Source organism: Nothobranchius furzeri, chromosome 3, assembly GCF_043380555.1.
Source record: "Nothobranchius furzeri strain GRZ-AD chromosome 3, NfurGRZ-RIMD1, whole genome shotgun sequence".
In the NCBI taxonomy this organism is placed as follows: domain Eukaryota; kingdom Metazoa; phylum Chordata; class Actinopteri; order Cyprinodontiformes; family Nothobranchiidae; genus Nothobranchius; species Nothobranchius furzeri.
The window spans coordinates 88,450,881-88,463,957 of record NC_091743.1 but is presented as its reverse complement, the minus strand read 5'-3'; the positions used below and the strand labels follow the sequence as shown (position 1 = coordinate 88,463,957).

At 46.1% G+C, this 13,077-nt stretch overlaps 1 protein-coding gene across 5 annotated transcripts in view; it reads left to right on the top strand.

Annotated features, from left to right (window-relative positions):
- Positions 1–13,077, top strand: part of eml3 (EMAP like 3) — an 87,563-nt gene that overhangs the window by 21,642 nt on the left and 52,844 nt on the right. For 4 of the 5 annotated variants that reach the window (XM_015958217.3, XM_015958218.3, XM_070549740.1 and 1 more), the window contains exons 3-4: positions 2,766–2,880; positions 3,686–4,180. In XM_015958217.3, the coding sequence (XP_015813703.1) occupies positions 2,766–2,880; positions 3,686–4,180 (610 nt within the window). The remainder of the gene's footprint in view (positions 1–2,765; positions 2,881–3,685; positions 4,181–13,077) is intronic. The other variant, XM_070549743.1, reaches the window with a different exon arrangement.

Sequence of the window (13,077 nt, the reverse complement as noted above, 5' to 3'; positions counted from 1 at the left end):
CAGCTGCACCTGCTGCTGCATTAGCAGCTGCACCCGCTGCTGCATTAGCAGCTGCACCCGCTGCTGCATTAGCAGCTGCACCCGCTACTGGATTAGCAGCTGCACCCGCTACTGGATTTGCAGCTGCACCTGCTACTGTATTAGCAGCTGCACCTGCTACTGTATTAGCAGCTGCACCTGCTGCTGTATTATCAGCTGCACCTGCTACTGTATTAGCAGCTGCACCTGCTACTGTATTAGCAGCTGCACCTGCTACTGTATTAGCAGCCGCACCTGCTACTGTATTAGCAGCCGCACCTGCTACTGTATTAGCAGCTGCACCTGCTACTGTATTAGCAGCTGCACCCGCTGCTGCATTAGCAGCTGCACCCGCTGCTGTATTAGCAGCTGCACCCGCTGCTGTATTAGCAGCTGCACCCGCTACTGGATTAGCAGCTGCACCCGCTACTGGATTAGCAGCTGCACCCGCTGCTGCATTAGCAGCTGCACCCGCTGCTGGATTAGCAGCTGCACCCGCTACTGGATTAGCAGCTGCACCCGCTGCTGCATTAGCAGCTGCACCCGCTACTGGATTAGCAGCTGCACCCGCTACTGTATTAGCAGCTGCACCCGCTGCTGCATTAGCAGCTGCACCCGCTGCTGTATTAGCAGCTGCACCCGCTGCTGTATTAGCAGCTGCACCTGCTACTGGATTAGCAGCTGCACCTGCTGCTGCATTAGCAGCTGCACCCGCTACTGGATTAGCAGCTGCACCCGCTACTGGATTAGCAGCTGCACCCGCTACTGGATTAGCAGCTGCACCTGCTACTGTATTAGCAGCTGCACCTGCCACTGTATTAGCAGCTGCACCCGCTACTGTATTAGCAGCTGCACCTGCTACTGGATTAACAGCAAAACAACAAACTGCATGCATGCAGTTTCTCAGTGACTTTAAAACATCACCTCCACCATAAAACTTTTTCTGATGCTCCAAATACAGAAAAACATCGCATAGCAGGGTTTTTTGAATAAATAGTTTAAATGTTAAATAATAGTTAACATCACTTAAATGCAACAGCAAATTCTCTCATTGCTACTGAGCATTTTCTCCACTTATGTGGTTATGATATAAGGCTGTTGCTGTAATTGGGAAGTGAACTGTGCTGGGCCAAACTAGGAGAATATTAGGATTTTTTGAGGGAAAGAGAAAAACAATTGTCTACCTTTCAGAAGAGGAACTGGCAAAAAAACTACATGGAAAATATGTGAAAACGTTTGTTTTTAACCCCAAATTGAACAAGTTTACCTAGATCTTAAAAAGCAGCTCAGATGATGAAACTGCGACTATGATTCTGATAACAAGCTAACAAATTGAACTAGCTCCTCTAAGATAAGCGGCTAGCAGAGCTTCTGACTGACAGTTTATGTGCAGCAGCAAATCAACTATCCTGATAAACAAGGTTATAAAAGCTCATAAATGAAAAATCACTTTGATGTGTGGGGGAACTTTTCCAGGCCCTCTTTAGCAGGGTGGGACTGGGAGGAGAGTGCTGTAGCCTTTTAGCTGGAAGCTAACCGGAGCCTGGGGCTAACATCACCACCCGGTGGAAGACTAGCAACATGAAGGTGGGTTGGTTCACCGGCACGTGTCGGAGTCAGCCCGGTTATTATCAGCTGCTTAACGACAGCGAGCGGACTCACGTTCACGTTTGAAATTAGCGCTGATTCCAGAAACATCAGCACAAAGTGCGTTTGTTGCTCTGAGCCAGCATGACGAACAAGGGAACAGCGCAGCTAACTCAGTTCGGGTGTTGCTTTCCATCCTAACCCCCAAATTCCACTACCTCCGCTCCGACACGAACGCCGGAGCAAAATCGGTCCCGTTGTAGTCAATCAGAGCAATTCCACTACTGCGGCCGTGCTCCGGCCGTGCTCCGGCAGTGCGATCCTATTTTCGCCGGACGCCGGAGCACCTCCGCAGTAAATGGACAGAAATCACAACTGTCCAACAGGAAAAGGAGCAAGCACACTTTCCGTTTTTCACAATAAATCGATAAACAAAAGGCGTTTTTTGTTTCATATGCACAGGTTTAACAACTTTTAACAACTATCAATGGCGGCTGAAGTTTAAATGCACAAAAGTAAGCCATAAATACAGTTTCTACTATCAAAGTAGTCACACTTTGTTGATCCAAACACTGCTGATGTCTCAACACAAATGATGGGCAGATTAAACATTTCTTGCCGATGCTTCTCCCACACAACGGGTGTTTGGATCTAACTTCCGCGTTTATTGCTCGGACTGTATCGCAAGATCTCAAAAATCCCGCGCATGCTTGTTTGCCCCCCTCAGGTCTCCGCACCGCAGCGGAGCCGTTGTAGAGCGGGTACCAGTAAAAATTGAGTTCGGAAGCGAGCGGCTGCGGAAGGCGGGGGCGGACCGGAGGTAGTGGAATTTGGGGGTAAGGGTCTACGTAGGGGGCGGGCGTATTATGTGAACGGACCCATCTGATTGGCCGCATATCAGAAGGGCTACATGTGATTGGTCAAATAACACTTCTGTGTAAAAAACAGAGCTGGTTTACAAAAAGCTGATGTATGACACGGATGGAAATGTTAGAACCAAACATTAATCGCCGTTTTTGACGTGCTTTGCGATGGGCCTATCGCACGTCCTGTTATCCCGATGACGATAATTTTTCGATATATTGTGCAGCCCTAGTTTCGGCAATATTGGTCGACCTCTATTCTAGAGTAAACAAGTGCATGTGTTTGATGCCCCTCAGTGAACCCAGGTGCAGCCCGGGTGTTGAACCAGGCGTATTCAGATGGTTGCGCCGGCAGCAGAAGACTCTCTTCATCCTCAACCAGTGATGGAATCCACCTACCTGCTGCTGCCAGGTGACTGACATTCAGATCACGCACCTGTGAGCCTCTACAAACAGACTCATCGTGTTTGTTTCTGATGTGTGACGAATGCTGCGTTCAGTAAAAACTGCAGAGCATCTGAAAATCCCACCCTTTTTTGGACCTTTACCTCCACGTTGACCCGATGCTTCCTAAGGGTCACCACGTGTCGCTCATCTCTTTCTTTAGTGAGTTCTCTTTTTAAAGATCAATCATTACAATCAATGTAAAAATAAAGGGAGTAAATCTATAAAATTCGCAACTGTTCCTCCTTTCAGATCAAATGAAAGTTGCATGGAACTTTTGGTCTCTTCTGTAGTAATAAGAGTACTTATAAGAGTACTTAAACAATCGCGTGACCGCTGCTGTCGGGCTTTACCTCCACCCTGTCCCGGTGCTCCTACAGAACTGTCCTCAGGTGGCATCAAAACCAACGCACACCTGTGCCCGCATGTTTGCACCACAGCATTTTTGGGACACTCAGAAGTTTCTATTTTGGTTTTTCTTTTTTCAAGTAGAAATTTTTTGAGAAGAAATTCAATAAACTAGACTACAACCTGTGACAAATGATTGGTATTTTAGAGAATTTGTGTTTTTATGGTATTATACTGTCACACAGGTATTTAAAATGAGCACTCCGAGTTCAGAGTGAACCGATGCAGGCTTCCCTGCATCAGTTCACTCTTTTCAAACCCACCATGATCGGAGCTTGATGCCAGAACCGTTGTTGTGTTGAATTAATCCTGGCTGCTTTTCTGATGACTAGTGTTTGATGTTCCACCCTCTTTACCACCTCCAGCCAACTGTCAGACAGCATCCTGCACAATTCTAATGGCCCTATGGGACCTCCAATGTCCACAAGGCTTCAGAGTAGACCAGCAACACTGGACAAGTCCACTCAGACACAGACCGCCATGTTGTTCGAAGATGGAGAGCCGGACAAGGTCCTACTCTCAAGAGAAGTCCAGGATCTGCACCTGGAGGATGCCCTCCCTCCAGGTCAGCCTGTGCTTGAGGAGGTGCAAGCAAAGCTCCGTCATGATCCTGGCGTGGAGGACGAGAAGGAGGATGAAAAACATAGTCGGCATGAAGACAAGGACCCGACTTGGACTTCATCAGTGGAGGAGACGATTCAGCCAACCACGGTAAGATGCCTTCAGAGGGAGGACTCTCGGGATGGAAGCTGTTCTCCAGAGGGTCCCAGCTCTGCTCCAGCCTCACTCAAAGGGTCCGACCAAAACCTCAGCTCACGCGCCGGGCCCCTCTCCATCATCCAGGAAAGACAGAAGACATTGTGCGTGAACTTGTCTCATCTCTGCATTCTGCCTGACCTAAATTAACCTTTCCTTCATTTGTTGACTGTATGAGTCCTTTTAACCAAATCAACGCTGACTCCACTTGATTCGAACTCTGCAAAACCCAGCCTCCAGCTGTCTTGGTGGACTTCAGCTCCAGCTTGACTCTAACAGAACTGGATGAACTGAGTAGCTCCAAGCAGCAGCTAGTGTCCATCTGGGTTTTGCAGAAATACCCAGTTGAGGGTTAGGGTTCTCCATAATGTCTGAGTGACTCTGACCGCTGTCCTCTAACACATCCACTCTTTTATTATACTGACTTTTCCTCTAACAACTGCTCTAATTTACTCTGGAGCTGCTGTCCTTTCAACTGTTGGTCTAGGTTTTTGTTGCTCTGGAGAACAGCTGCTTCTGTTTCCTGGGTTGGATTTTAATTTATGCATGATTTGCTGTGATCCACTTGCATGTTGTGTTGGACTAGGCTGTGATGGATAATGTTCACTTTAGAACTTGTGTTCTGTTTCACCTTAAAGCGGGATAACCATACCGTACCACGTTTATTTCTTTAGCGCGCCATGACAGCTGATTCAAAATACAACAGTGAAGAAAATTCCAGGCAGAGAAAAATGACAGGGAAATACAAGGAGATCAAATCAAAAGCAAAATAAAAGTAATGGACTTAAATCAAACTAGCGATGGAGCCTGCCTTACGTGCAGAGGAAGCTCATTCCAGAGTTTCGGAGCAGCGTAAGGCTTGGTTTATGCTTGACGCATTCACTTTCCGCTTGGTGATGCGGCTCGCGGATGGAACGCGCTTCACAACTTGCAGCGTTTATGGTTCATGCGGCTCGTCTCCGCAGTGAGCCAATATTCTCCCAAACTGTAGGGGGCAGCATGGAGCTCTACGGCATGCATCCAACACTACACCATAGTAGAAGTAGAAATTACTGTTTACAACATGGCATTATGGTATTTTTAACAGCGTCCTCGTCTTTTCCGACAGTGCGAGCTATTTCTCTCCAAGAATTATTAACAACATGTTGATCACGGTGATCTCTGAGAGCTGAATCATACAAATGTCTGTATTTACGAACCTCTGCCATGCTAGTTCTTGCCAGTCCGCCATGTTTTTCCGCGTCCGACCGTCCGCGTGGTTAGAAAATTTCCTAGGTGCGCGCTGCGGAAAGTTTGGTCCGTGCGGAGGCACGGTGGAGGGGCGTGGTTGTTAAAATGACGCAATTTTGCCGCGCGGAGCCGTGCGGACCTTGCGGGCGCGTCAAGCATAAACCAAGCTTAAGACAACACCCACTCCCCTCTGGATTTACAACGCACCTTGGGTTTAGACAAAAGCAGGTGATCACAAGTTGAACAACACAAACCCCCGCACATGTTCACAGTCAGAGAAAAACTATCCGAAAAACTATCCGAGAACTTGCGTGCAATGGCCATGTCCCAACAACAACCTGCAGGAATCTTTTGGTGTGTGTGTGGTCCACTCCCAGGCAGAATGCTTGTGCCTTATTTCCACCGAGTGGTTTGGTCAGTGCAGCTTATTTTGAGAACCATAGACAATACACAACTGATTTAGCCAGAAAACCTCTTCCGATGAAGGGAGCTGTACCTTTTCTGTATAAGAATATAAACAGATGAGAGAAGGGTCCGTACTCACAGATTAGCACGAGCTAGCTTGGCTCGGGAGTTAATGGTTTGGCCTGAAAGAAGATTTACACATTTTATAATTAAAGACACCATGTGTAGTTTCCCTGGTGATGGGGGCAGTAGATACCCAAGTCCATGCTAGCAAGCATTATTTTTGTGTTCAAATAAGACCTTACCAACGAATGGCCATTAGGGCCAGAAATCCCTGGGAGTGCAACCTCCAGCAGAATAACGAGCACATCAGATTCCCTTCCATCGCTGGCAGTGAGTGAAGCGGTAAATGTGTAAGACAACAACATTTATTAACAGTGAAACTTTTGTAACCATTTGTTACAAATCAGTAAATGTGTTTGCTCCTCACGGGCTTCCGTAAAAGGACATGGCATCCAATATGGCGTCGCCCACAGACTTAGACCCGCCCCCGTGTATTTTAGAACAGATTTTTATGGTTATATGTTGCGAAACTGCAAACATTTTTCAACAACTGGGCATCTTTTAAGTCGTACAACATTTCGATGAATATTTCCAGAGATTAATGGTTAAAAACTACACATTGTCACTTTAAGATGGTTCTTCACCACATGGTTAGTTTTATGGTCTTTTTTTCCTCCTAAAGGAAGGATTTGAAGTTCGCTGAACTTACAGCCCTTTTTCCCTCAGTGTTCTGCATGTCTGGTTCGATGACGTCACTTTGGTGAAGGGCATTTGTAGTCCTGGACTTATTTTCACACAAAACCTAAAATAGCGTGTGTGTGTGTGTGTGTGTGTGTGTGTGTGTGTGTGTGTGTGTGTGTTGTCGTCCGTCCCCCCGTTCGAAAATAAGCGTGTTCTTGGTATCGAAATGACATCATGTGTGAAATCCGTGGCACAAAACAAGCGGAATTAGATTATAGCGTTTTTAGCCCCGTTGACTTACATTCATTTTTTCCTGGGATCCGTGGGCCGGAAGTAGGTGGGCGTGACTTAGGCTCCCTATAGCCCAGAAACGGATAAAAGGTGCTGACATTTTCAAGAATAAAGCTGCTGAAACTGCTTTATGTGAGGGTAATTTTATGCAAAATACATACTTTTCATACTTTTGTATATAGACCATTATGACAAAAAAAATGTCCCCTCTAATGTGTTTTGTAGGAGTTATAGGGATTTGTTCTCAAATTTAATGTATTCACCTGTTTACCATTTTGTGTGAAATTTTATGAACAACCGTTTAGAAACAACCTGAGCCCTGGCTCAGGTGCATGTCGGGACAGTGGTGAGAAATGGAGATCTTCCGTTTCCAGAATCCAACTAATATTTGAGAATGAGATGACGCAACGTCCTGTGCTAGATTTTTTAATTTTTTTTTTTTCCGTGTCCTGTCTGGCTGTGAAGCAAACAGAATTAATGTCTGAATGCTGGTGACAAGCCTTACAGATTTACTCTCAGGTGGAGCATCAAAGCGTTTGCTTTTAATGTCACGCCTGATACTTAAAACTTTATTGTTATTGTTGTTGAATGCTTTTTAATTTCGGCCAGACACGGAGACAGAGGTGAAAGAGAAGGGATGAGACAAAAGCAAGGGCGTCAGTTTGTTGTCAGAATTGCTGGGGACAATAACCATACACTTGAGTGGGGTTTAAAAATTGCTGGGGACAATAAAGTAGGCTAGCACAGGGGTCGGCAATCCGCGGCTCTGGAGCCGCATGCGGCTCTTCCATCCATCTGATGCAACTCTCTGTGCTTGTAAAATAATAAATGGATATTTAAATAAAATGCTTTATATTTTACTGCATTAATTTTACACCTGTATGCCAATTCTAAATGTAAAGATTGTCTGCGTAAACCTGAACAGGTCCAACCCGGTCTGCGGTGGTTGACCGGTCACGCTTGTGCGTAATCATATGGGCACTTTATGAGCTGAAGAGGATGTGAGATTCTGGGCTTCTCCTCAGACGGCTCCTGGATGTGTCGCCACATTGGAGCCAGGAACAAGCGCTATTCAGCCAAAGTTTCATCATCAGGGAACATTTTCTAAGTGACAAGTCTCTGAGAGACCGGGTTTGGAAAACACTTGCTTCAGTGGGAGGAACCTTCCCGCATGCGCACTGCATGGTTCTCTGCGTGGCTCTGGGGTTAATCAAGTTTAATTGTTTCTCTTTGCAACAATCTTCACAGGAAGGCAAAACAGTTAAACGGCAGGTTACATATATTTCCATTTGACTGTTTATTTTGACAGATGTACTCAAGGATGTTGCTTGGTTTGAAAAAATTACCCCGACGCACACGGATGCACATGGATGAGCTGACATTTTAATCGTTAACGCACACGCGGAGGTAAAATATTCCCATCAGAACATCAGAGCTCTTTATACTGGACACTGTGTTCAGTGCGGCTCGGAGCGCCCCCGGTGGACAGTGAGCTGAAGATCGGTTCGCAGTGCAGCGCAGTGCAGAACCACGCGCATGCGATGATTTCCTCCCACTGAAGCGTTCTGGAAACCCGGTCTCTCTGAGGGATGTGCCACTTGGAAAATGTTCTTTTTATGAAATTATGAAACTTTGGCTGAACAGCGCTTGTTCCCGTCTTCCGCATGACGCGTAGAGACATTTGATCACGCACAAAGTTTATGTGGAGCAGAAGCGGTCGGGCCACGGCAGGTGAAATGTTCCTAGCCTACATGAAGTGAAACTGTTTAATTGTAACATTAATATGTTACTGGACACGCTGGTCTGGTTGGTTAGACCAGTGTTTGAAGTGGAAAACACACACACACACACACACACACACACACACACACACACACACACACACTCACTCACTCACTCACTCACTGGAAGATGGTCCACTTAACGCACGGGTGTAGACTACATATTAATGACAAATGAATGAAAATTAAATTGTGAGTTTTTACTTCATATTTTAGTAATAAAAATGACGGGGGAACACATTTATGACATCTTTTTAAACTAAATTTTCTAGCGCGACCTGCCTGCTTCACTTAAGTCACTGCTTATTAAGGTCCGTCCAAAATTACCGTGGGAAACGGGTAATAATGGTTCTTTGATGGGAACAGGGTGCCGACCCCTGGATAAGATCTGAGCTGGTAAAACAAAAATCCTCATCAGCAGGCGTTTTTGAAAGTGGGGGGGACACAGCTGCCAATCACAAATTTTGCCGGGGACATGTCCCCGGCGTCCCCGGTTGAAATGACGCCTATGGACAAAAGTCAATAATGAACAAGAGTCTGCTTCTAGACCTGCGGAAAGAGAGAAGAAAAAACAAACAAAAAACAAACAAAAAAGGGACACAACAACAATACAACAAGATCAAGCTACCACTGCGTCAACATTGTTTAACTGAACAATCACACGATAATAAATCACAGTGCATTAAGTGCCAACCATAGCCTTAATACTTGTGTTGAACGTGCCCAAGTCCATACTTATGAGAGCACCATGTGAGCACCTGTGTGTGTACACGCGCTTGTTTATGTAAGGTTTCTCTATAGGAGCGTCCAATAGAGAGTGTGAGGGACCACAGATCTGCCCCCTAAAAATGTGCAGGAGACAGAGGGAGCTCCAAGTCCCAGAGATCCAGGAGCGGCCCCAGAGCACAGGAACCCCAGGGAGACTGCGACCAGAAAAGCCCCCACCCCCCTCGAGAGGCGCAGAGGATCGCCCCGGGGGCCCACAACCAGCAGCCGGCAGAGTCCCGGGACCCAGCGACCAGGGACCCAGGGGCGACCAACCCCGCCAGGGACCCAGCAGAGTCCAGGGACCCAGACCCCACCAGGCAGCCACCGGGATTGGTCAGGCAGATGCCAAAAATCTTAAACCCCCTGACCCGAGAGCCACGACCCAGGCAGACCAGGGCACCGCACCCCACACCAGGTGTGGCAGGGAGAGGGAGACGAAGATCTATATCATCAAAAGAAGTCCCAAGAGAAGGGAGGAGTCAAAGGCCCCACCTGACATATACAGTCATACACAAACACAGTCACACACTCCCTCCCTCATGCTCACACATGCACATACAACCAAAGACTTACAAAAATGCACGCCGGACACCCACTCATGCTCCCCATACACACCCTATTCACTCTGGTCCTGGTACTGCTGCACATTGGGTACAACCATCACCGGTTCCCAGAGTTCAACCCTTTCTGCTGGGGTGCTGATGAGCAGGCTCCCCCGCCCAACGCTGAGCACAGCAACCCACCACCCCAGACCCCAACCAGACGGCCGGATCTCCCTCCTAGCCTCCAGCCCCAGGAGGCCTAGCAAAAACAGAGGTGTGCTAGATTTTGTGCAAATAATCACATGACTGTTGGGAGGGGTGGGGGCCTTTAGCAGCTGAGTTTCACTTCCTTGTTTCTACAAATTATGACGCTGATGGATGTCAGAACAGTTTCAAATCCTGTGTTCTGGAACACCAGCACATCATCAGGAAACTGAATGTTGCAAAATATATGAATTCTAGATCTAGTAGTAGTAGTAGTAGTACACATACATAGTACAACTACTCTATCACTACTTCTGTGCCTGTAACACACTAATCATGGAAAGACGCATTAGCACTTGACTTTTACTTCTGATTGTAATGAAAGCTAAATAGTCCGTGTCCTGTGTAAGTGATGGTGTTGTTTATCACAGCAGCAGGTTCTGGAGATGCCATCACAGAAAACGTGGATCTGAGCTTGGTATGAATAGGTCTGAAGTTGATCCACTCAGCCCAGCCCGATCACTTAAAGCAGGGGTGGGCAATTATTTTTTCCATGGGGCCACATGAGAAACAGAAAATATTGTGGAGGGCCAGGCCAAAAGGCTGAAGTCAATTATGCATAATATTAATGGTATTTCTTTATAAAAAGCAGTAAACACCATTGTTTTTTCAAGCTGGTAAGAGTAGACTACGTGTTATAAATGAGCAAAAAGGAAAAAGTGAGGTTGGCTTACAAAAATGTGATTTATTCAAATTTCCCAAGGCAATGGTAAACAAAGTGCGCATTTGGTTTTTGATAAACATTTGTGACTTATATTAGTTAACAGTTTCAGTCACATTCACTCCAAAACACATTCTGAGTTTCAAATATTGTTGGAAAGAGGTTCTTAGCATTCTACAGACACACAGAATTGCCTGTAAAATAAAATCACTGAACTGTGATCTTGAGAAAGAGGTTTTAAAAAAAGTGTCCCAGTTCACTGCTAGCTGCCTACATTTGTGGTCCAAACACCTTATTTTGTGTTTTTAAGCGATTTTTTTTCTTATTCAGTGAGAGAAATCTAGTCTCTGCTGGGCTTTAGCGAGTGCATCAAAGTCAGGTTGAATGTCTGAGGTGGAGATGCGAAGCACAGCTGACAAATGATCATCAGTGAGAGAGGATCTATACCTGGATTTTGTAAACTTCATCATTGAAAATGTTTGTTCACAAATGTAGGTAGAGCCGAAGAGAACCACCATCTTCTGAGCATGTCTCCTCAGGTTTGGAAAGTTCTCCTCTTTAAGAGAAGAGTAGAAATCCAGCAGAGATCCTGACTTAAAGTGCTCTGCCAGTACTGCATCAGACTGCAGGTCAATGAGCTCCAGCTGCACATCACTGGGTGCATTATCCACACTGCAGGTAAAGGGAGAGGAAATCGTGTGCATTTCATCCTCCATTGTTCTGAGATCTTCAAAACACCTTGAAAACTCACCATGTGATGCTCCTAACATGGATGAGTACCTGCTGAGGTGATCAGCTGATGGTGTGACTTCGTTCAGGGTTTGCATGCGAGTGAGAGTGTTGCTCTCCAGTTGACTTGAAACTGCAGCTTTCTCATGAAGGCCTTCACGAGGCTGTGCATTTCATGAACAAAAAGGCCCTCGCCTTGCAGTCTGGTGTTCAGTTCATTCATCAGTGCAGTCACATCAACAGCAAATGCAAAATCTGCCATCCAATCCTCATCTGAGAGCTCTGGAATGTCTTTGCCTTTCCTCTCGCAAAACTCTCGAATCTCTGCTTTCAAGTCCCAAACCCTCTTCAGCACTTTCCCCAGGCGGAGCCATCTGACAGCTGTGTGGAGTCCTCCAAAAGAGCCACAAACTGTCTGTGATTCATGGCCCGCGCCCTGATGAAGTTTATTATTTTGGTAACAACATCAGCAACATGGTTGATTTTTAGCACTGACTTGCACAACACATGTTGGGTGTATAATACAAAGCAAAAACACCAATTTTTGATCTGCATCGAATTCTGTCACTTTATCTTGCATGCGTTTCAAAAGTCCCACATTTTTCCCTGTAAGATTTGGACAACCGTCTGTTGTGACACCTGACAGTCTCTCCCATTTCAATCCCAGAGAGTCCATGCACGCATTTACCTCTGTAGAAAGATCACTCCCTGTCGTTGTCCCTTTCACCGACCGCATTGCTGCCAGCTCCTCTGTGAGCCTGAAGTCCGTTATCCCCCGGACATCACAGCTCTCGTCTAAGGCCAATGAGAAAAAGTCTAAACTTGCCACTTCACGTTGCAGCTGAAGCTGCAGGTTCCCCGCAATGTCCTCGGTCCTCCTGGACAGCGGGATTTGCTCAAATGCGCCTTTCTTTCAGGGCATATTAGTGCGGCAGAGTCCACCATGCACTCTTTGACAAACTCTCCCTCCGAAAACGGCTTGCTGTTTCTAGCTATTTTGTGGGATATCACAAAGCTGGTCCTGGTTGCTGCATCCCTGGATGTGTGAAGCTTAGTAAAACAGCCTTGCTGCTTTTGCAACTTTGCTAGCAAAGCTTCGGATGTCCGTGCCCTCTCAGCATCAGATGAGTTCTTGTATTTTTCCGAGTGTTTCTTGTCGTAATGCCGACTCAAACTGTAGTTCTTAAACACGGCAATCTCCTCCCCGCAAACCAAACACACGGCTTTGCCTCCGACTTCAGTAAAAAAATACTTAGCAGTCCAATTTTTGTTGAAAATCCTGCATTCGGCATCTTTCTTTTTTTTTTTTTTTTTTTTTTTTTTTTGCATGAGCGGACATTTCTGGGGTCTACAATCACCATGTCAACCGCGGGCACCTGTTGCTATACGTATTGCGTCATTGTGTACATAAAAACAACTTCAAAATAAAAGCAATGCAGCCTAGTCCATGCATGAGGTAAAATGAGAAAATACATTTATTTTGTAATTTCCAATTAACCTTACTCGGGCCAGTCAAAGTCAAGTATGTGGCCCGCGGGCCGTAAAATGCCCAGGTTTGACTTAAAGGGACTTTATGGAGTTTTGAA